This window comes from Scyliorhinus canicula, chromosome 5 (assembly GCF_902713615.1).
Source record: "Scyliorhinus canicula chromosome 5, sScyCan1.1, whole genome shotgun sequence".
In the NCBI taxonomy this organism is placed as follows: domain Eukaryota; kingdom Metazoa; phylum Chordata; class Chondrichthyes; order Carcharhiniformes; family Scyliorhinidae; genus Scyliorhinus; species Scyliorhinus canicula.
The window spans coordinates 74,047,123-74,071,092 of record NC_052150.1 but is presented as its reverse complement, the minus strand read 5'-3'; the positions used below and the strand labels follow the sequence as shown (position 1 = coordinate 74,071,092).

At 43.8% G+C, this 23,970-nt stretch overlaps 1 protein-coding gene across 14 annotated transcripts in view; it reads left to right on the top strand.

The window, feature by feature from the left end:
• The window catches only part of osbpl3b (oxysterol binding protein-like 3b), a 200,419-nt gene that overhangs the window by 128,495 nt on the left and 47,954 nt on the right, over positions 1-23,970 (top strand). For 12 of the 14 annotated variants that reach the window (XM_038797231.1, XM_038797224.1, XM_038797228.1 and 9 more), the window contains 6 exons: positions 1,872-2,009; positions 4,634-4,727; positions 5,867-6,114; positions 9,735-9,872; positions 10,799-10,862; positions 16,108-16,186. In XM_038797231.1, coding sequence (XP_038653159.1) covers positions 1,872-2,009; positions 4,634-4,727; positions 5,867-6,114; positions 9,735-9,872; positions 10,799-10,862; positions 16,108-16,186 — 761 coding nt within the window. The remainder of the gene's footprint in view (positions 1-1,871; positions 2,010-4,633; positions 4,728-5,866; positions 6,115-9,734; positions 9,873-10,798; positions 10,863-16,107; positions 16,187-23,970) is intronic. The other 2 variants (XM_038797227.1, XM_038797234.1) reach the window with 1 other exon arrangement.

The following is a 23,970-nucleotide window of genomic DNA, read 5'->3' as shown; positions in this document are numbered from 1 at the left end:
TGTTGCCCATGTGGGTTCCAACTATGGACCATTGTACTGTACTACACGGAATGTATCATGTTGGTGCCCTTGTGGGCTCCGCCCCCTTGAAGGGAGGTAGAAAGAGCAGCTTCCCTGTAGGCGGCTGTCACCTGCAGAGCAGTCACAGGCAGACACTGTTCTAGTCGATTAAAGCCACTGTTCACTTCAACTCTCTGTCTCGCGTGAATTGATGGTCGCATCAGTTTCTCCTCTGGATTTCTCCCAAGGCTTCGATCACCCCTCATGCACAGAGAGACTTCCCGCGAGGCGCGGGGCCTATCGGAAGGCCCGCTGGAAGCTCTTGCTTGAGCGCATTGCGGCCAGAGAATCGCGACCATGGTCTGTTTATGCTTTACCTTTTGTTGTATTCAGTTGTATTTTCAAACTTGTGCTAATAAAATTTGTTGTTAAAGAGGGAAAGGGAATTACTCTTAATATTGCAAGCATAGCATTTAATCTTTATTATTGTCACAAGTGGAGTAATAATTACACTAATGGGCTAATAATTGCATTTCTGTTTGATTTATTTATGAATAAAATAGATTTTGTATGAATTAGTTCAGTGCGGTCAATCCAAAAATAATTAAAATTGTTAGGGAAGTGTAAATGTTAGTTAATTATTTAATCATTGATTATCTAAAGTAATATGCTTATTTTTCTTGCATGTTTTTCCACTCCCCTCCTTTAGATGTATTGATTTTATCGTTGAGCCTCACTTCTGGCCACCTTCGGATGCTCCTTGCCCAAGTGGCCATTCATTTTATATGAGCTTAGATGTCTGTGTTTGTAGACTGTTTGACTCAATGGTCTACTGCAGTCCAGCCCTATTCTGTGAATGCATAGAATCCCCACAATGCCGTTCAGTCCATCGAGTCTGCACCAACACTCTGAAAGAGCACTCTACCTAGACCCATACATCAGCCACAACCCCATAGTCCCCGTGCATTGATCATGGCCAATCCACCTAACCTGTGTATCTTGGTGCTTAAAAAAAAAATCATTCCTGTTCTCATCCTCCCTCTTGCAGAGAGGGTTTCTGGATATCTATTAATCATAGTAACTTTGGTTTACCTTTGCTACTGCCTATCCCAGGCCAGTTGTGAAATCCTGCCCACTGTCTCAGTGAGATCAGCTGCCTCGCCACGATCTGCTAATGAAACTTAAGGCTGCCTGAGCCCCGTTAGCTGTCATTTTCCAACCAAAAATAGCCAGAAGGCCACTGAAAGTGGTTTACTGATGTTAAAAATAATACAGGATGGCAGTTATTGCTGGGGACCTGTGGGCAATGCCCCAGGCATAAAAAAAAGTGGTCAGAAGAGAATCCCTATGGAGAGGGTAGGAAGTGGTGAGTGCCATAAGGTTTCCTTTTGGGTCTGGAGGAGTACCCCTGCCTTGCATGGAAATCAGTCTTGTTTCATTGGAAACGCCCCTCTGCTCGCCCTGACAGTTCCCGGCAAACTTACCTGGTGTGAGAACCACTACTTTTTAGGCCTCGGTTAAAATGGCAGAATTGCACTCAAGAGACTGATCAGATCTTGCACAGGTGTCCTTGCTGCCGGCAGTTTAGAGTCAGATTTGAATGTAGCATTACCACGGTAACATTGTCTAGCAGCAGGTGCTGCAGTTGCTAGAATTATGTCATGTGTCACTTTTGAGGTACTAAATCTCATTGCATGATCTAGCTTTTTAAAAAAAAAACCTATTCTACAAATATATGTGTGCAGTTTTTTGATATGTGTGCAGTTTTTTGACAAGGGCAGCAACAGTTTTAAAATGTTTACGTTATGAATTTCTGACATCTGGGAATGCAATTCTAATTATTTCAATTTCTTCTCTCTTTTTTTGTCCAGCAGCGAGACCTTGTTCAAGTACCTAACCCTCTGGTTCATCAACTCTCAAATGAAAGCAAAGTTTCTCGAGCAGACTCACTCTCTGAATTTTTTGATGCACAGGAAGTCTTGTTGTCTGCAAGCTCATCTGATAACGAGGTAAGTGTGCCTGCTACAGAAATTATTCGTCGATGACCTATGTACTGATTAATGCTGCATTGTGGGTTATCAGTAAGAAGTCGCTATTGGAGTGTCGTATGACATAAGCATGAGTTTTGCCCTCAACCAATATTTCTGCAGCAAGTGCTGAATTTTTAAAAACATTTTGACTGGACCTAATGGAGGAAGAAGAAAACTCTGAAATGTTTCCACTTTTGTCACAGACGTGTGGCAAGTCAACCCAGGTGTGATACCGGTATTTTCCTTGGCTACCTCTGGCGTTTTCTGCTTTCTTATTAAGGATAGTATGAATTTTGAGAGGATAAATGGGTCTCTTTAGTGTCGTAACCAATGGTTCCGTGTAGTACCTACAGGTTAAACTTGTACAGCTTGCTGGCTGCGTACCTGGGTTGGATATCATGCCCCATCCAATCGAAAACCTGCTGATCTATAATATCACTGTTTGCAAATGAGAAAAGCCCACTTGCTGTACTAACTAACGTTTGTTGGAGCTGTTTACTTCGGAACAGTGAGAGGACAATTGACTGAGCAATTAGTCTGGCAAATGTATTTTTAATAGCTGCTGGAATTTTGTACCCGCTAACTATATTAACGACAATAACATCATCTTGTATTTTCTGGTGATTTTAAAGTAATAAAACTTCATATTATGAAGTAAAATTGGTACCGAGCCACAAAATGTGACATTAGGGCAGGTAGCCAAAAGCTAGTCAAAGAGGTAGTATAAGGAGCGTGCCAAGGAAAAAAATCTTGGGAAAGAGGAAAGTGAGGTAGAGAGAGAGCTTTAAGGAGGGAATTCTAGAGCTTGGGCCTCGGCAGCTGACATCTGAGCCACCAGGGGTGGAGCAATTGATATCCAAGGTGTTCACGAGACCAGAATTAGATGAGTTCACTCTGTTGGAGGGTTATGGGGATGGAGATGTTTACAGAAATGGAAAGGGGCAAAGACATCGAGGGATGCTTAACGAAGATGAGAAGTTAAAAATTTGAGTTACTGCTTGACCCAGGAGCAAATATAACTCGGTGAAAACAAGGGTGGTGAACAGGACTTGGCGGGAGTAATGATACAGAGTTTTTAATAGCCTCCAGTTACCAGAGGGTAGAATGTGAGAGACCAACCAGGAGTGCATTGGAATATTCGAGTTTAGAGGCCAGGAAAGCCTGAATACGGATTTTAGAAGTAGATGAGCTGAGGCAGGGGTGGAGTTGGGCATTGTCATGGAGATGATAGGAAGGCAGTCTTGATGACTGAGCTGATATGGTCTTGAGCTCATTTCAGGTTTGCACATGACACCAAGTTTAAAACCAGTCTGATAGTTCTCAGGATTAGCTGGTGGAGGGATGGGATCAATGGCTAGGGCACAGAGTTTGCAGCTGGACCAGCACAGTTTTGATACCTTGGAGGGGACAGAAACCTGATTGGAGTTCTCAGGAAGTTCTGGGTAAGATGGGCACAGGCTTGGGAGGCAACATCACGTTTGAAGGCCTTTGGACAGGAAAAGAAAGTTGGTAATGGGCCAGTTTATGGGAACAGTGAGGGTCAAGGGCTTTTATTTTGAGGAGGGTTGAGGGTGGCAGATGGTAAAGAGGGAGAAGATACTATTAACATATCGGCTAATATAGGAACCAGAAAAGTAAGTTGAATGTCCAGCAGTTTAGTGAGAGTAGCATTGATGCAAATAGGTACCTCGGTCAGTAATATGTGCAACTGCTGATAAGCTGAATGAAGATCTATCAATTCAACAATTCTGAATGAATTCCATATATCCAAGCCATATCAAGCACGCAATGCTATCATGATGGAACGTTTTGTAGTTCATATCCTTGAACAAATGTTAAGGTCTTTCAACATTGTCTAACCTAACCATTTCACCATTGCAGTGGACTGAGACTTGGACTTGCTATATTGCTTTCTTTTGGTCTGAGTTTACATTTCCTTTGTAGTTAGTTTAGATACAAGATTACATTTCAACTCCTAGATTGATCTGTATAAGTTGATATGACTGCAGTTTTTAAATATTTGCCTATGTGGTTTCTGTAGATAAGAGGTATTGTGGTTTCTTATTTTGGTTTTCTGTTCTATACATTGAAAGTGAAATTCAGTTCAGCATTGGGTGCAATGTGGTTGTTGCAAATTGACCACCTATTTATTATACTCATTTGTTGATTTCAGTGGATCGGAGAATGGATGTTCAATTCACTACCAACCATTTTGTGCCACTGACAAAGTTGAATTTCAATCTTGTCTCTTGAGATGATGGATAGTAGGCCTTATCTTTGGTTCCTGCCTTTGAGTAGTCACTTGGAAGTGCATGGAAACTCTGCAGAGTAGATACCTTATGAGATAATGTTGCCTTCTCTGTAGAGGAACTTCTTGGGCTTCACTACTGTATTTGCATGCTAAAAATGGAGGCACTGAGATAGTCTGCGCATCACCATGACCTGTCACAGTGTTGGACGTATCAGCTCAGGGCTTTGGCTTCAATTGTTCTATTGTGTTTACATTCTGACAACATTGCTCTTGTTGTCCTCTATCAATTCTGATGCTTGCTATTTTGGTGAATATTATTTTGAGTAGAGTGAATAATCTTTTTCTGTTGTAGGCCTCGGATGATGATTCATATGTCAGTGACATAAGTGACAACATTTCTGAGGATAACTTGAGCACCGACGCAGAGACTAATGCTCAGAATATATGTAAGATCATTCAGTACTTTTTTCAGCTCTTGGCTTCTTTTCCAGCAGACACTTAGTGCAACCCAGATAATTATAGGGGGTGCTGATGGGAAAATACCCACTGAAGATGAGAATTAATCCAAGGTGTTTTATTTTAGTCAAAATATAATGTACGCGGACACCTTTTCATTTGTATTCAGTAATATAAGGTGCAAACAATTCATTTCTTTGCAAAATATAGCACTGATGTTTGGAATAAAATTTTTTCCTTATTGAACGTGGCATTTGCTCAGTTTGCTTTTTTTTTTATCTTCCAATTTTTATCCCAGTGTTTCCCCCCTCTTCCCTTCCAGAGAAGACATACTAAAGATTGTTGTAGTACCTTGAGAGTCTGCTTGGCTAAAATAATCTAAATCCACACATGGCAAAGGCTATGGGCACAATTCTTCCCAAAAATTTCTAAGTTAATTTTTGGCGGGTTTCTCAGGTAGTTGACTGCCGGCGAGTTCCCCACTGCTATTCAGTGCCACTTACTCACTTTTATAGGCTCTGGGGATTTTCTCACCAGTTTAGCCCACACTTAGAATATTTTTTTAGCACTGAGAAGCTGAACTCCGAGAGCGGGCCACCACACCTCACCCATGGGCAATGTCATCCCCCACACACATGGACACTACGCCCCCCCCCCCCCCCCCCCCCCCGGGCGCGGGTGTTGTTCCGCCTGATCTATGTTTGTGGAGACCAGCACTGATCAGCGTCTGGCTTCAGCCACCCTGGGGAGGCTGGAGAAGTGAGGAAGGCCGGTGGATCACAGGCAGGTAGGTCGCAAGTAGGTTTATGATCCACTTCTGGGAGATGTGTTTGATCATGCCCATTTGGAGTAGAGTTCTGACTCCGATGTCTCACGGGACTTTGGTGAATCTCAAGAGGCGGGGAGTCTGTCGGGTCGCTCGCTGCAGGTCTCTCTGGGTATTCTCCAGCCGCATTGTGCCCTCGCTTGAGCGCAACACGGCCGGAGAAATCACACTTTTAATTCGAACCGGTGTACTGTCTGCTGGGAAGGCAAATGGTTGTTTTTATCAAATGGTTCTATGATGAAGCCACTAACTACTTTAGTATTGGTACAAGCCTAAGTAATATTCTATTTTCTTAAAACACAGGCAATGCCCAAAATGGAACAAGTCACCATCCCAGAAGAAGAACATGTCTGCCAGCTCCAGGGCCAAATAATAGTAACATAAGCTTGTGGAATATTCTAAGGAATAACATAGGGAAAGATCTTTCTAAGGTTTCCATGCCAGTTCAGTTAAATGAACCAGTGAACACACTGCAGCGCCTCTGTGAAGAGCTGGAATACAGCGAGCTACTCGACAAGGCATCTAAGACAGATGACCCATTTGAACGAATGGTAATTAAACATTTTGCTTAAATCTGCACATTGATGATCTACACTAAATCCAGAATGTGTATTTGACGATGTGTTTTTAGTTTACTTGGAGAGAAATGAAGAGATATCGATTCTCCATTGTAATAAATCAGAGGGACTCGACGATGGATTTGTTTTGTGCCTACAATAATCTCTAACTCTAGGTTGATGTGGTTCATGTCCTCCTCTCTGCTGTTGCTTTCTGGCTATTACATTTGTGCTAGTTTCTTCCCTTGATATGTTCATCCATACTTTTAATTTCTTTATTCCTTTATTTTAAACAGTAAATGCTGGAAGTAATTAGCCACCCAGGTTACATCTGTGGAGAGGGAAACCGAGGGCTGAATTTTAACTAGGTGTGAAACAGGCACCTGATGTATTTTTGAGTCATATACCCATTTCTGGTTGGAGATTGATGAAGTTCAGGCGTGAACCTTCGATTAATATGGCGATAGTTTTCCACGTGGAGCCTTGGGAGAGGGTCAGATGAAGTCTGCCTCTTTTAAACTTTGACCCGTCCTGACCCCTGTGCTACTCTCTCCCTCTCTCGCCTCTTCCATCCCCGCCCGACTACCCCTGCCCCGCTGCAACTACTAGTCCATCAACAGCCACCACTGAAGCTGCTGGATGCTCTAAATGAGAGATCTGCGGTTTGTGCTATAGATGTCCCTACTTTCCCAAAGGCAAGCCAGATGTCATAGAGGTTTGGAAGCCAGGACTGGGCAGATCCTTGTTTCTTTGTGTTCACCTGGATCTAATGCTGGAGACCATGAGGGAGGAGACGGAGATCTTCTTCCTGGATGGTGGCAAGGGGAGGCTACTTCATAGCGCAGCAGGGGCATCTCTCTGTTAAGCATCATCTCCCTCCAAGGGGGATATTGGACGGCACCACCCGATCCAGGCACTGGAATCGCATCTACAGAAGCCTGATGGTTGACTCAATGGATGTCCTTCTGAGTAGATGGCATTGGCTGCGTTGCCTTTGCCGGAGTTCTCTTAAAGGCACCAGTGCCAGTCCCTACAAGGATTTTCCTTCTCCCCTGGATCAAACCATATTCTGGGTTTGGAGAAAAGTTCTGAGGCAGTCTTCACTGGTGAAGGATGAAGGAGTCATGGCAGCTGCCAGCAAAGTAGATGCATACAAGAAGGAAGCCCTTGTTGTGGTCACAGGCCAGTGACCAGTTGGACTTTGAAGGAGTGGATGCCCTTACGCTTGATGGTTCTCACTGGTTGGTCATTCATGGCCCTGATGATTGTAGGGTGCAATTGATAACGCTCTGTATCTTGGGGAATCCAGCAATGGAGGCAAAACCCACCGCCCTCTGTCCCTGAGAGGGCATATCTGTCATGAAATGACTGTAGTGTCCAGGTGTAGAAAATAGGGTATTAGTTACCTGTGAGATGGTGTGTGTTACCATTTTGAGATGCCACTATTGCCTACTAATCCTTGGAAGAAACCAGAAGTGAAGAGGTTTGAGGCCATGGAGACTTTGGCAGCCACTGGCAGGGAGCAGTGACCAATGCTTCATGGTGTGAGGTCTTCAGCAATGAGGGCACAAATGTCTGTCACCACCTGCTGGAGAGCTGCAGTCTTTAGGCCTCAGTCATTTCCAGGAGGTTCCATTTTCAGCAGGAGATCTCGTATTGAGGATTTGTCCTCTGTCGTCTTCCTACCCTTCTTTCCATGCCTGCGCCGTCCTGTTCTGCCCATCCAATGAAAGGTGTCACCTCTGATCACCACGGACGCAAGGTCTGATAGTCATGCCCCTATTGCCAGCTGTATTCGCCCTTTTGACCAGGTGACTGACAATTGTTCGCCTGGGGAATCCTTGACTGAATCTCCACTCTTTATCCATCTGCCTTCAGATGGTCAGTTTTTGAAGTGTGGGTACATGTCTGGCACTTGAAAAATTAGTCTGGCACTTGAAAAATTAGAACTTCCAATATTTGCAAACACTTCAACAATCTTATTTGGCCTGAATTGGAAGAAGAGCTGAATCTCTGTACTGGCCTCTGCACCTAATGTTGTTGATGCCGGGACCCGGTGCCATTATCTTCGGCTTTCCAAAAGATTCAGCCCACGTTTATTCCATGTTCACTCTCTCACTTTCTCCAGAGATGTGACCTGACCTACTGAGTTATTTGCAGCATTTTTAGTTTTTATTTCAGCTTTCTAACAATCTGAGATTTTGCCTTTCCTTTCTGTCTGACCTGTTACAGCTTCCTTAATGATGACAATTCCCTAATATCTTACCCCAATCTCTTGCCGGAACACACTAATCTGCCTGTATTTCTGATATTTGAGTGCATGCATGTTTGTTTCTGAATGTTGTGCATTTTTTAATGCTGTGTTCCAGACTGAGTGCTTATTTTCTTTTGAATCACCAGTGCAACAGAAGAAGGTTAGGAAGGCACTGATCAATTGTGTTGCGTGGAGTGCTGCCAACAACCTTCTCGGACTAAGGCAGTAGGGCTAGTAGGCATATTTGACAGGACTGGAAGATCCGGCCGGTGGAATGGGCTGGAGAATTCCATCCATAATATCCAATATAAATTATGTATGAGAGAGTTCCAATTGGTGTTTCAAGCTATTTTATCTGCTGCTCGCAGATAAGGGCATACATTTAAACATCTCTTGCCTGGCCTTTTGTCTGTTAATTGGTTAGTGTTATAGCTGGGTTCTCTGGCTTCTGCAGTCCAAACAAAAGCATGAAACCCATTTTACAAAAATACAGATGGAATTGTCATCTGGGGAGGGGGAAATGTCAGTATTGGGATGGAAATTTATTTGTGTTGCTGGGCCAAGCGAAGAACACTTTTTTCTGGCAATGTGCTGAAAAAGAGTCACTTGCATGGCTTCCCCCCCCCCCCCCCCCCCCCCCCCCCCTTCCGTTCTCACTCCCTTATTTAATAAAAGTTACCTAAAAACTAAAACTTTGAATATAAATAGCATATTCTTGACTGAGAAGAACTTATTTTCTTTGCTGCATTTAACATGTTTGATTCCCTTAATGCTGGCCTGGCTAGTGATGTAGTAAGGCAAACATTCATTCAACAGATATTCATTTCTACCCTTATCGCTGCCTGCATTTTTGCATTAAAATTCCCAGAAGGGATTAAGATTCTAATTTTTGAATTGATCTTTGTGATTGTCCCAATTGTAGCATCCCGAAATTGGGATAAAATTGCAATATGTACCTGGAGTGCAACATTACACTTATTTTAAATTGGTCTGATGACAATGATTGTGAAATGAGTTTTTGTTTTGTTGGCTTTTATAAACAACAAAAAGACTACAAATATTGAAATTCATGTTTGACATGGATTTTGTCAGCTTTCGCAAGAACAATAAAAGCAAAAATACAATTTTCGAACATTGAATTATGTGTAGGCGATGTAAAGTCAAATTACAGATTTATGTTTATAGATATTTCATTTTCGTTTTCAATTGGCAGATTATTTGTTTAATGAAATTTCTAAGTTTGCCATAGAAGTAATGGATTGGTAATTGTTCTGGTTTTTATAACTTAATGGCCCAGTGTTCCTGTAAGCATTTAAAGTGATAGAATAAGAACAGTCATTTATCTTTTGTATTCCCACAGGTTTTTGTAGCAGCCTTTGCAGTTTCAGCATATGCATCTTCATATTACAGAGCTGGAAGCAAGCCATTTAACCCAGTTCTAGGGGAGACGTATGAATGTGAGAGGAAAGAGCAAGGCTTCCGGTTTATTGCTGAACAGGTAATGGCTCTTGCTGCGTAATCAAATATATATAGTGTAAGTCAATGAGTAGCTGGGGTTCCCACATGGGTGCTAGTTTTATTAAGAAATGGTTGCAAAGAATTTAGAGCTGAGAAAAAATTATATTTTAATCATATTTTCATAAATTGGAGTTGTTGCTACCAGTAGCTCTCATTTCTAAAGGACTGGGTAATTCTATGTGCATGAAAACTGCATTTTTCAACAAGGGCATCCATCCTGGCTGGTTTTCTGTGCTGTTTCTTTTCTGTCAAGCTGTTAAATTGCAATTGGCCTGCTCCACCAGCAGAGCTATTGCAGTCATAAAGTCCATCCAGTTAGGAGGCTCATTTAAAATGGGGATAGGGTTATTTACAATCCGGCAACCGGTGCATCAGCGAAATCCTGCTATACCAAAGGCAGGAAGGGCCTAATTTTTACGCATTTTTGTAAATATGGAACTAGAAGAACATAATTGAAAGGTGACTATCCAATAGACATCAGCTTACCTTGAGCAGGAAGCAGTTTTTGACTTTTGCGGGCCTCAACAGAACTCTCATCAGTTCTCTGTTGTTGGAAGTTCTGCAGGGGTCCTTAAAGTACATTCTGCTCGAGATTTGCAGGGGAGCGCAGGAACTACCAAGACATTACCCACTTATTGAATTTATCTGAATGGCGAAAATGTGGCAGAGTCTTGGTGGAACAGGGTTCTGTTCAATTTTCCAGGCCTCTGTACTTGGACCGTGTCCCATTCAGGATTCAAGAATTTGTTTATGAAATAAACAAGCCATTAAATAAGAAGTGTATTTTTGTATTTTGGACCTTTTTAAAAAATTTACCTTTTTAAAAAAAAAACGTTAATTTTAACTCTTAAATAGTAAATTCATAGAGAAAAACCTTGATATACATTTTTCTTACACTTTTTTTAGGTCAGCCACCATCCTCCAATATCTGCATGCCATGCTGAATCCAAAAACTTTGCCTTCTGGCAAGGTAGGTGTCTGCTTGAATGGGGAAATTTTATGTTATAAGAATCGAGATGAGATTTTCGAAAGCAAAGGCATTGTGGTGTTTTGGGAAAATAGCAGTTTGAAAATTTCATCGTGAAGTCGCAGTGAGAGAGAAAGCTTTATTCCTACTGGATTAGGAAATGGAGAAGTATTAATATTGATTCTGTTTTGGCATCTTTGCTATCCATTATTTAGCGGGGTGTAAATATGCACAGATACAGTAGCTTAGCTTAGAGCCTCTAAAATAATGCCCTAAACTAAGGTATTAAAGAAATCTACTGCAGGGAGTGTTTCCATTTACCCACTGTGCAGAGATATACCCTTCTTGGGATTGGCAACATTCATTTGTTACCAATTGTTTAATTTAGGTTCTGGGGTGCAGGGTCTTGGCAAAGAGATGTACCTATTTTGAGACTGACTTCTCTCTAGCACACCCAGTAACAAGTCAGGCTGCTGCCCCTACCACCTTTTGCCATACATCCATCTGGAGCTTGGTCCTGAATCGTGTAAATAAACTGCATGTCTAGGTGTTTTGAGCAATGAAGAACAACTATTTGAACACATCTGGGCCATGATTTTCTGGACCCCAATGGCGGGGTTTCAGACTGGAGGCAGCTCGCCATTGGCCACCGGCAGGATCTTGCGGAACTGGAAGATCCTATTCTGGAAGGGCTAGAAAATCCTGCCCCTGGTAGACAACAAGCTCAGCCTTTATCAGAAATTAACAGTACAAAGAACAAAGAGACGTACAGCACAGGAACAGGCACTTCGGCTCGCCAGACCTGTGTCAGTAATTGAAGAAAGAACTAAATGTCATTCACCCCATCTCTGCATGGTCCTGAATGATGGTCTCCAGGCCAAAGTTGGCATTCTGTTATGAATCGAGAATTAGGACATCTTTCCATCAATATCATAATGCTACATTTGAGTATCCACATCATTTCCCACTGGCTGGTGAGGAAAGTACATCAGGTCGAAGTTAATTCTGCCATTCTAATAGAGTTCAGAAGGATATAAGCAAATCTAATAGAGGCAATAATAATTAAGTAATTTTGTTGAGATAACTAGTACATAACCATTTCCACGTGCCAATGAGTCGAATTAGATAACTTTAACTTAGTCTTACTAGTCACTCTATTATGTACTGATATGTCAGAGGTTGCATTATTGTACCTCCATGTTCCCCACTACTGCTGATATGTATCCCTTCTCTCTGTGTCTTGCTTTGCTTCTCCCCCTTTTGGCCTTGCTGTTCCAATTTTCCTTATTTTGGTTCACTCCTATTTCTCTCTTGTTGATGTCATGTAAGTTTCTCACCCAAGAAACCTGGGAGAGGATTACATTTGCAAAATTAACATAGAAAAATGTTGCCTTGCCACTCATGCACAGCAACAAATCAAAACGGCTGACACACTTGGAAGTATAGAAAATGTTAAACCTACTTTTCAAGCCCATCCTATGGCAATTTCCAATAATTGTAACAAACTTCATAAACAATATTCCAAAGGACTTGGCTAATTATAGGGCTTTTCAATGGAAGGCAACACTAGATCAGAAATGAGAATTTTCTTTTATGCAGCAAATTATTTGTTCATTACCTCCGTGCTTTCTGATGAAACATTCAGAGTCAATAACTTTTAAAAGGGAAGTTGATACTCCTATACAACGCTCCCTTGGCGAGCGTACGGACCAACAATACCAACTCCCAATACTTCCAGCTGCACAGTGGCACCAGACAAGGATGCCCACTGTCCCTGCTGCTGTTCGCACTAGCAATCGAACCGCTAGCAATCGCGTTCAGGGCAGCAAAAAATTGGAGGGGGATCCGAAGGGGAGGCAGAGAGCACAGAGTCTCACTCTATGCAGATGACCTGCTCCTCTACATCTCGGACCCACAGAGCAGCATGGACGGAATCATTGCGCTCCTGAAAGAGTTTGGAGCCTTCTCGGGCTACAAACTCAACATGAGCAAAAGTGGGGGGGAGGACTCCAGCAGCCCAGTGGTGACAGCCACCCTCCAATCCTGGAACCAACTGCGGCAGCAATTTGGCCTGACCAAAATGTCGGACAAGGCTCCCATCTGCAACAACCATAGGTTCACACCAGCACTGACTGACGGACGCCACCTTCAAAAGATGGAGGCAGGACGGAGGGACACTGACAGTCAGGGACCTATACACGGACGGCAGGATCGCAACACTGGACGAACTGACAGAGAAATTTTGGCTAGCCAGGGGGAACGAGCTACGGTATCTGCAGCTCAAAAACTTCTCACGAAAGGAGACAAGGACGTACCCACGACAGACACTACTGGAAGACCTACTGGACACAGGTATCCTAGATAAAGGGAACTGTAGCGACATGTATGACCGACTGGTAGAAAGGGCCGACACCGTACTGGACGCAACAAGAAAGAAAAGGGAGGATGACCTGGGGATTGAGATAGGGTGGGGACTCTGGAGCGAAGCACTGCATAGGGTCATCTCCACCGCCACGTGTGCAAGGCTCAGCCTGACGCAACTAAAAGTGGTACATAGAGCCCACTTAACAAGAAACCGTATGAGTAGGTTCTTCCCGGAGGTGGAGGACAGATGTGAACGGTGCCAAAGAGGCCCGGCCAACCACGCCCACGTGTTCTGGTCTTGCCCCAGACTTGTGGAGTACTGGACAGCCTTCTTCGAGGCTATGTCCAAAGTGGTGGGGGTGAGGGTGGAGCCATGCCCGATAGTGGCGGTCTTCGGGGTTTCAGACCAGCCAGATCTATTCCTGGGGAGGAGGGCGGATGCCATTGCCTTTGCCTCCCTGATCGCCCGCCATAGAATCCTGTTTGGCTGGCGGTCAGCAGCACCACCCAGAGCTGCAGACTGGCTGTCCGACCTCTCGGAATCTCTCCAAATGGAGAAAATCAAATTCGCCATCCGAGTGTCAGACGACAGCTTCCACAGAACGTGGGAGCCATTCATGCAATTGTTCCGGGACCTGTTTGTGGCCAACGAACAATGAAAATGAAAGAGGAAGAATAGACGGGTGGCCAAGAATCAGGGGAAAATGGACGGGAATCGGGGGAAGGTAGCTGGGGGGGGGGGGGGAGGGCTAAGGGTTCGTTATGGGGGTTTGTTCTCATGGTTTTATGCTTATTTCTTTTTCTTGTTAATTTATTGTTTTTCTCTGTTGTGATAAAATTTGTTGTTGAAAACTTGAATAAAAATTATTTCAAAAAAATATATTAAAAAAAGATAGAGCTAGGCACGGTGGTGGGGGGGCTGGGTGTAAGGGGTGAGTGCTTCATTGGGATGGTGTGGGAAGACTGGGTCGCGTGGGGTAATGTCTATTTAATTGTTATTCTATATTCTCTTTTTACACTGTTAATATTCACTCTAGTTAGTTTTGTTATTATTGATATTACTGTTCTATTATGAAAAATTCTGCAAAACCTGAATAAAAATACTTTTTTTTAAAAAAAAAGGGAAGTTGATAAATAGGATCAGAAATTGTACGGCTCAGAAAAAGGCCATTGATTCATTGTACCCAAGTTGATTCTCTAAAAGAGTTAGTCACTTACTCCCATCTCTTCCTTTTTTCCCGTTCTCTTTGTTACATTTTTCTTTTTCAAATAGTTCCACTTTCATTTTCATAGAACATACAGTGCAGAAGCAGGCCATTCGGCCCATTGAGTCTGCACCGACCCACTCGAGCCCTCACTTCCACCCATCCACGTAACCCAATAACCCTTCCTAACCGTTTTGGACACTAGGGCAATTTAGCATGACCAGTCTACCTAACCTGCATATCTTTGGACTGTGGGATGAAACCGGAGCACCCGGAGGAAACCCACGCAGACACGGGGAGAACCCACGCAGACCCCTCACAGAGAGTGACCCAGCGGGAATCGAACCTGGGACTCTGGCACTGTGAAGCCACAGTGCTAGCCACTTGTGCTACCGTGCTGCCCTAACAGTTATTCTGCCTTTCAATAGTTACAGATTCATAGAATACCTACAGTGCAGAAGATGGCCATTCGGCCCATCAAGTTTGCACCAATCCTCCGAAAGTGCATCTAACCTAGGCTCTAACCCTGCCCTAACCCCGTAACCACTACCTAACTTATGGACACCAAGGAGCAATTTAGGAACATAGGAATTAGGAGCAGAAGTTGGCAATCCAGCCCTTCGAGCATGCTCCGTCATTTTGATCAGTTTGTGGCTGACCCCTACCTGTTCCCCATATCCCTTTACCCAGTTTCTAACAGAAATATATCTATCTCCCTCTTGAAATCATTTAATTATTCGGACTCCAGCGCACTGTGGGGCAGTGAGTTCCATACATTCAGCACGCTCTGCGAGAGGTAGTGCCTCCTCATTTCAGTTTTAAATCTACCGCCCCTCAACCTATATACGTAGCCTCTTGTTCAAGATTGCCACACAAGGGGGAACATTTGGTCTACGTTTACTTTATTAATCCCTTTTAGTATTTATACACCTCGATCAGATCCCCCTTCATCCTTCTAAACTCCAGCGAGTATAAGCCTGAACTTTTTAATCTCTCCTGATACGCCAACCCTTTCATCCCCGGCATCAATCTGGTGAACCTCCTCTGAACTGTTTGCAATGCCACCACATCCTTCCTCAAATAAGGAGATCAAAAATAGACACAATTTATCATGGCCAATCCACCTAACCTGCACATGTTTGCACTGTGGGAGGAAACCGAAGCACACAGAGGAAAACCAGGCAGACACTGGGAGGATGTGCAAACTCCACACAGTCACCCAAGGTCAGAACCGAACCCAGGTCTCTGGCGATATGAGGCAGCAGTGCTGACCACTTTGCCAGCATGCCGTTCCTGTTTCTGGAAGAGGATTCCAATTATTTTTGTTGGTTGGGGAGGGGAGGGGAGGAGGTTGGGGGAGGGGGGGGGGGGGCTATAATGCCAACAGGAACATTGTTGACATTTATTTAACTAAATGGGCGGTCCTTGAACAGCAGTAATGAAATGAATTGGTCAGCAAGCAGAAACCGATGTGCATATTCCCTGATTAGGCAAAATCATTTTAGCTAATGATATATGTTAAGAGGCAAGTGGAAGAGCAGTTAAATTAATATGTATGTAGAAATTCTGCAACTTCAATTCCAGAATAATGTTCATATGCACATATAAAATTATTTCTGATAGATGGTCTTCAAGTGACATTTTGTATTTATGGAGTCTTTATTTACCTCCCGTATTAGATGTAAGGTGGAAGAACAAGTTCTGGGGTAAATCGATGGAAATTGTTCCAGTTGGTACAATTCATGTAACTCTACCATCGTAAGTACCATTATAGAATGAATCCTGCTGCAGAAGAAACAACTGAGCAAATTTGTATTGATTTAAAATTGAGGCTGATAATACTCAGAAGACGTGTTCCAGGAAAGCTTTTATGTTTCCTTTCTCCCTTTACCTTCCAGTCATCCTATTGAATGCCAGTGGTTTTATAGCACTTTCTGTCAAATTGGAAGGGCTAATATAATATGTAATTGACTAAATTGATTCTCCAAACTTAAACTTTATAAGGTGTGCAGCCATAAAAAGGCTTGCATAGATTGAACCAGGTTGAAGATTACAAGAAATGTGAAGGAGAAAGGGGACGTCAGACAATTGAGGACCAACTTTTACCCTATGCTCAGTGGAAACCGACAGGTGTAAAACGGCTTGTTCAACACTAAAATGAACCAGAGCCAGAAGTTGCCTAAGCTGTTAAATTGTTTATATAGTTTCTCTTCCAGGATCCGCAAATAAATCTCAGGATTCCGTTACCCTGAACATTCCTCATTGACTGAGGCCCTACCAATGTCCCTGCTAACCATGTAACTGATTTCTGGTCATATTTCCTTAGAGTCCAGCACGGACCTCCTACTTTACAACAATCATCTCCTAACTTCCCAATTTGGGAAATGCAGATGAGGGTTTGGCTCGTTTGCCATCAACCGCTGCATCCACCTGCACTCTTGCAGCTTTTCATTTTGTTAAAATAAATAGCGAGAATTATGGATGAGTACTGATTCAAATTTCGATGTACTCCAGGTTGGAATAAATACCGATTCATTTGTTGAACAATTTGATACAATATAATAGTCAAGGAAATTACTTTAGTAGTCATGGAGGAGTCTGGAAAAGAGGTTTATACCCAAAGGCAAGTATTCACAAGTAACAATCCCAGTCCCTGTCGGGTCTAGTCGGCAGCTCGGCTCCTTCCTGGGCCAGCTTTTGGAATTATGAATTAACGATCATGCTTAGGGGCCTCTGCCCCTCAGCAGGGGAGCTCGTACTCCAACAGGCTCATGGGAGATTAATCAGATCATCCCCTCATGGGGGTTATAACAATTACTGATGGGGAAGTGGAAGATTTGTGCACTTGGTATTGGCATCATCAACTCTCAGGTTAGATGCAGCTTTTCTCAGTCCCAGCAATGTTTTGGGGTCCTTCAGCAATCGTTCAACTTTTATGCCATCCATAGTGTTGCACTTGAAAATTTAAGGAACTGTGGATTTGAAGAAGAACCTGGTTCCTTTTATCCCTTAAATTATGCAGCCAGGATGATAGATAGTTCTGCCCGTGCAGACCTTGTTTAAACTTAGTAAAGTGGCATTGTTCTTGTAATATATTTAACTCTTTTTCAAGAGGTTCAAGACATGCGTATGGTTTGCTTCAAACCTGAAAACCTGCCAAGAATTCACTAAACACTTGTTTTCAGTCTTCAGCAGGATGGAAAATGAAGTCATCGTTATTCCTTTGTACTTTTGGAGTATACCAGTTTGAATAGAATAGAATAGAACAGTACAGCACAGAACAGGCCCTCCGGCCCTCGATGTTGTGCCGAGCAATGATCATCCTACTCAAACCCACGTATCCACCCTATACCCGTAACCCAACAACCCCCCCCCCCCAAAACCTTACTTTTTAGGACACTACGGGCAATTTAGCATGGCCAATCCACCTAACCCGCACATCTTTGGACTGTGGGAGGAAACCGGAGCACCCGGAGGAAACCCACGCACACACTGGGAGGACGTGCAGACTCCGCACAGACAGTGACCCAGCCGGGAATCGAACCTGGGACCCTGGAGCTGTGAAGCATTTATGCTAACCACCATGCTACCATGGTGCCACATAAATTTCTTTATAAATTTCATTTGTTACATTTTGAAGTTAATAGAGCTAAATTCTTTTGTTCACTTAGTGTTATAATTGCAATATTATTGGACAAAAAGTCCAAATTACATAATATAGGTTGATTGCCTAATTGCAAACCTCATCCATAAGCATATGTACAGTGGGTGTACTGGGCTGATGCATCATTCACATTATCTCCTGATTACTCACTGTTTACCAGCCCATCTTAAACCAATATTCTATCGATCAATTTAATGTAGCTCTTTCGAACACTGCTCCAGATAACCAAAGAGTGTTTTCTTAAAAATAGTATAGTTAATTACATATTTCTCAAGCAATTTATTTTGTAGAATAATGGCAAAGTTTTTGAAGTATCGTTTACTGTCCGTCTACAACAACACTCATTCATTCAGTGCATTTAATGTAGAAACATATCCTGAAGCACTTCAGAGGGGTTTATTTGTCTATCCACAAGTTACAGTCTTTCATTTAAAACTTAACACTTGTGCAAATAATGAAGCAATTTTCCTTTCAAAAGAAAATAAGCAAAATGAAGCAAAAACATTTTTTGTCAGAGTTTGCTGTTGATGATAATGGTGAGGCTGACGGTATTAAACCTTGCGTGCAAATCGGACAGCAAATTCTGGAGTCTGTATGTGAAGATCCAAAGTGGCTGTGTGAAATGCCTTGTTGCTCTGTAAGCCGCAAAGCAGCTTTTCACCACCTGACTTCCCATTCAAGTGTATTGAGTGATGTAATGTTCCTGTACTGAAATAGCTAGAGACTAAGCATGCAACAAAACGTTGGGACGCGTTCATTCCAGTGCAAGTGCACCTTTGATGGTTTGGTAAGCCTTAATTACTCAACAATCTCACCAGCACTGAAAATTAACTTCCAAATGTGGATTGTCATTTCATAGAATTTATAGAATTTACAGTGCAGAAGGAGGCCATTCAGCCCATCGAGTCTGCACCGGCTCTTGGAAAGAGCACCCTACCCAAGGTCAACAACTCCACCCTATCCCCATAACCCAGTAACCCCATCCAACACTAAGGGCAATTTTGGACACTAAGGGCAATTTTTCATTGGCCAATCTACCTAACCTGCACATCGTTGGACTTTGGACTGTGGGAGGAAACCGGAGCACCCGGAGGAAACCCACGCACACACGGGGAGGATGTGCAGACTCCGCACAGACAGTGACCCAAGCCGGAATAGAACCTGAGACCCTGGAGCTGTAAAGCGATTGTGCTATCCACAATGCTACCGTGCTGCCCTTCAGCTTTTCTTCAGCTTTTAAGAATTATTGGAAATTATAACCATTGTGTCTATTTTATGTCAAATATTTTCTCTTTTCTTTGAGTTCCAGACCTGATTTTTAAAAAAATTGCTTTATCAGTTTTTTTTTCTATTACTTTATCAGAGTTACAAAGCCAGAACTCAGTGTGGACAGGGGAAAACCCCTAATCCAGCTCCTTGCCTGCTCCAAAAAACAATACAAATTGAATCTAATTCATTGTCCCCACAAGAGAGACATACCAGATCCAGGCATTATTGGATTCACCATTCAAACTGCCACTGCCTAGTTCAAACTCTGAATTGCTCGTTAACTGTGCTTTAAACTGATTGGTTAAGGAAGTGCGTAGTTGCTTGTTTTGATCACACAAACCACATGCCCTGTTGAAGTCACTGCACTTCTTAGCTGATGGCAGCTTTAATATGAAAGAGTGCATAAACTCTATGGGCAAATGCAAGTGTAACAAACATCTATTTGTTCACTGCTCAGAGGAAATTCTAGCCCAGTTTGCATTCCATTGTAGAGTAATCCTGGTTGGGGATGATTTACGTTTTTCAAAACATTTGGAAGAGTTTTTCGCAAATGTATCGCCAACATCAGCAAGTAAATTGCAGACTCCACATGACCATAAATTGGTTTTCTAGTAACTAATTGTCCCGTTTCATTTGGGGCTTTTGCTCAGATACACATTGTGATTTGAGAGAAGTTTTCATTAACTCTGGAGACATAACTCCATTTTTCATACAAGTTTGCTAACGGTAGACATCCAAGTATCTATCTCAGCCCCACGTCATAGAAATAATGTAACTTTGTTTGGAGTTTAAAATTATGTGTGTGTATTCTGACACCATCTCTGCTCTTTGCCTAGCTCAGTTGATTACTACAAGGCTCGCCTGTTCTAAAAGATAATAGAAACCATGGGCAGAATTCTCCGACCCCCCCGGGAATCGGCGGGGGCGGGAATCGCGCCATGCTGGTCGGCGGGCCCCCCGCGGCGATTCTCCGGCCCGCGATGGGCCCAAGTCCCGCCGCTGACAGGCCAATCCCGCTGGCGGGAATCAAAGCACGCCTGGTGCAGGCAGGATTGGCGGCGCGGGTTGGCACCGGGGTCCTGGGGGGGGGAGGGCGTGGGGCGATCTGGCCCCGGGGGATTGCCCCCACGGTGGCCTGGCCCGCAATCGGGGCCCACCGATCAGCGGGCGGGCCTGTGCCGTGGGGGCACTCTTTTTCTTCCGCCCCGCCATGGCCTTCACCATGGCGGGATCGAAAGAGAACCTCCTGCGCTGCATATGCGCCGGTATGACGTCAGCAGCCACTGACGCACCGGCGCATGCGCGGACTTCCGCCGGCCGGTGAAGGCCTTTCGGCCCCGCCTGGCGGGGCGCCAAAGGCCGTTCACGCTGGCTGGCGGAGCGGGATTCACTCCGGCTCGGGCCTAGCCCCTAAAGGTGCGGAGAATTCCGCACCTTTAGGGGAGGCCCGACGTCGGAGTGGTTCACGCCACTCCGTCCCGCCGGGGAACCCCCCCCCATGCCCCCGCCGGGTAGGGGAGAATCCCGGCCCATATGTAATTGGCTCTTATACTTCTCACTGATCTCAAGTTTCCCCGAGACAACTACAAGATAAAGACCCAAGCTGAATTATCAAGATGAGGAATGGATTACTTAAAAATCTACTGTTAGCATTTCCAAAGCCAAATAACGTCTACCAATACCTTGCAAATTAAAACATGCAGTGTTCATGTTAGCTTTTTCCATCTTAAATGTTATAAACTGAGTAGCGTTCATACTGTACCAGGGTTCTTTTTTGGGAATATTTGTAGGCCAAGGTAATTCTAGCAGTTTTCTACAACACTGGAATCTAGCTGACAATGTGGAAAATTGCCCAGATGTGTCCTGTCGAGTTCCACGAATTACTATCCCATCAGTCTACTCTCAATCATATGAAAAGGGATGGAAGGTGTCGCTGACCTTGCGATCAAGTGTCACTTCTCAGCAATAGCTTGGTCAGTTGGACCACAGTTTGCAAGGCATGGCTGGGAAGTGCGCATGAAGTGGCTGCCAGCTTCTGGATAATTTTGTGGTCCTTGGCCACTAACCAGCTTTCAGGTTCATGTGAGGCAAGGGAATTCAGGAGTGAGGGTTCTTGCAGCAGGGAAGAAGAACAGGATTGGAGAGGCCTCAACACTTCTTGCAGGTCCTATTGAAATGGCAGATTCCTGCTCAGATGAATCATGAAATCATTGCCTGTGTCCGCGGATCTCGTGCACCCCGATCAGCATATTTGAATAAGGGCTCTGTCAGATTTGAGCTGTTTCTTTTCCAGTTGTTTGTGGTTTTGAAAATAATTATAGCCAAGACAAAAGTGAACACTGAAAGATCTTGATAGTAACCAAAATGGAGAATCACAATGGATCGAAAGATGGAAAATTGTTCCTTAGAGCAGTGGGATTGAGTAGACACATCGGGCAGGATTTTCACCATGAAGTAGAAGTAGCTCAAGTCAGGGTATTTTCCGGCTCTGTGCACCCGCCTCGGCAGAAGTGCCCGAAATAGCATGATTTTGGGTACGGAACGATGGGTGCATTATGCATACTTGGCTTGCATAAAAGTTATCTTTGTTGTAACAGGTGCACAGAGGAGAAAGCATTGCCTGATTGAGAGGTTTACAAGCACTTTCTGTGATCTATTTTGTCATTGGTTAAGTGTTTATTTACAGAAGCTGAAGAGATGTGTGGTGCTAATAGTTTTTGTTAATGATATTTTAAAGCTTTGGTTAATTGACACTATTCCACACATGCAATTGTTACTGTGTGGTTAATTGATTCTGGACAGAATGTATACTGTGCTGAGTGCATGAAGGGCATGAGCATGTCAAATTCTCTTTGTATTGCTTATATACCTGCTGAGTTTTCCCAGCACTTTCTGTTTGTATTGCATCAGATTCTGGGATTATTCCTCCTGGTTTGAAGATCAAATCTTGTCATTTTGATTTTAAATCATTGTCCAAGATTCTTAATAAAAGTTTTATCCTGTCCCACAGGAACGTGCTGAACTTCATTTTACTTGTTTAATTTAACAACTGTAGTGACACTAAATTTAGATAAATAACTATTTTCCGAATCCACTCTGAACTTCCATAATCAGATTCTGCCAGTATACTTGGATTTAAAAACGTAGACATTCCCACTGGGAAATTGTGACAATAATTGCAGTGAAATTTGTTGAATCATATTAAATTACACACACAAGGTGTTTTTCTTTTGGGCCTGTTACGACAACGCTAATGCTGTTGACTCAATTACATCTATTATTGTGCGCTACTGCAGATTTGGATCAGGGGAGCCTGTTGGAAAGTTTGACTTGTTTACCTTTTCTTGCACATAGTCATTCTTCCCTTTCCCCTTCCTTCCCATGTCATGCCTGCAATTCTTTTCCTTCTGCCTGCAGTTTATGAAATTGGCACCATGGGTTTAATCCTTCCTGCTGCTACTGATTCCTATCTGCTGATGGTCAACCATCACTGCATACAGTGGGTGGGAATTTCTGACATCCCATGACTGTTGCCAGTTCGGGAATTCCAGTAACAAGCAGTAGCATTGCTCCCCGGGCATAACAACCAGAATTTGGTCGCAGTTAGAAGGACTGCAGCTTGGATGATTTTCAGGGCGGACCAGGGGTCATGTGGATTGGCACGATGTTCACAGGCTCTGTGCTTAAAACATGGCCATGCTTTTTGCAGCTCAAATTTATTTGCAATAAGTTTTTTTTTTAAAATAATTTTTATTGCAATTTTTGTGAAAAATATATATCAACAAAACAATAATAACAATAATAATAATAAACACCCCCCCCCCCCCCCCGGCACCCGTAACAACGCATATAACAACCCCCCCCCCCCCCCAACCCCAATAAACAACAAAATAAATTAACAATAAGCAAATTAACTTAAACACTATCCCCCTAACCGCCCCCCCCCCCCCCCCCCCGGGGTTGCTGCTGCTGCTGACCTAGTACCTTATCGTTGAGCCAGAAAGTCGAGGAAAGGCTGCCACCTCCTAAAGAACCCTTGTACCGACCCCCTCAGGGCGAACTTGACCCTCTCCAACTTAATGAATCCTGCCATGTCATTAATCCAGGTCTCCACACTCTGAGGTCTCGCATCTTTCCACTGCAGCAAGATCCTCCACCGGGCTACTAGGGACGCAAAGGCCAGGACACCGGCCTCTTTCGCCTCCTGCACTCCCGGCTCCATCCCAACCCCAAATATTGCGAGTCCCCAGCCTGGATTGACCCTGGATCCCACCACCCTCGACACCATCCCCGCCACCCCCTTCCAGAACTCCTCCAGTGCCGGGCATGCCCAGAACATATGGGCATGGTTCGCTGGACTCCCCGAACACCTGACGCACCTGTCTTCGCCCCCAAAGAACCTACTCATCCTGGATCCGGACATGTGGGCCCGGTGCAGCACCTTGAACTGGATGAGACTAAGCCTCGCACATGAAGAGGAGGAGTTCACCCTCTCCAGGGCGTCCGCCCATGTCCCCTCCTCAATCTGCTCCCCCAGCTCCACCTCCCACTTAGCCTTCAGCTCCTCTACCGACACCTCCCCCACCTCCTGCATTACCTGGTAGATGTC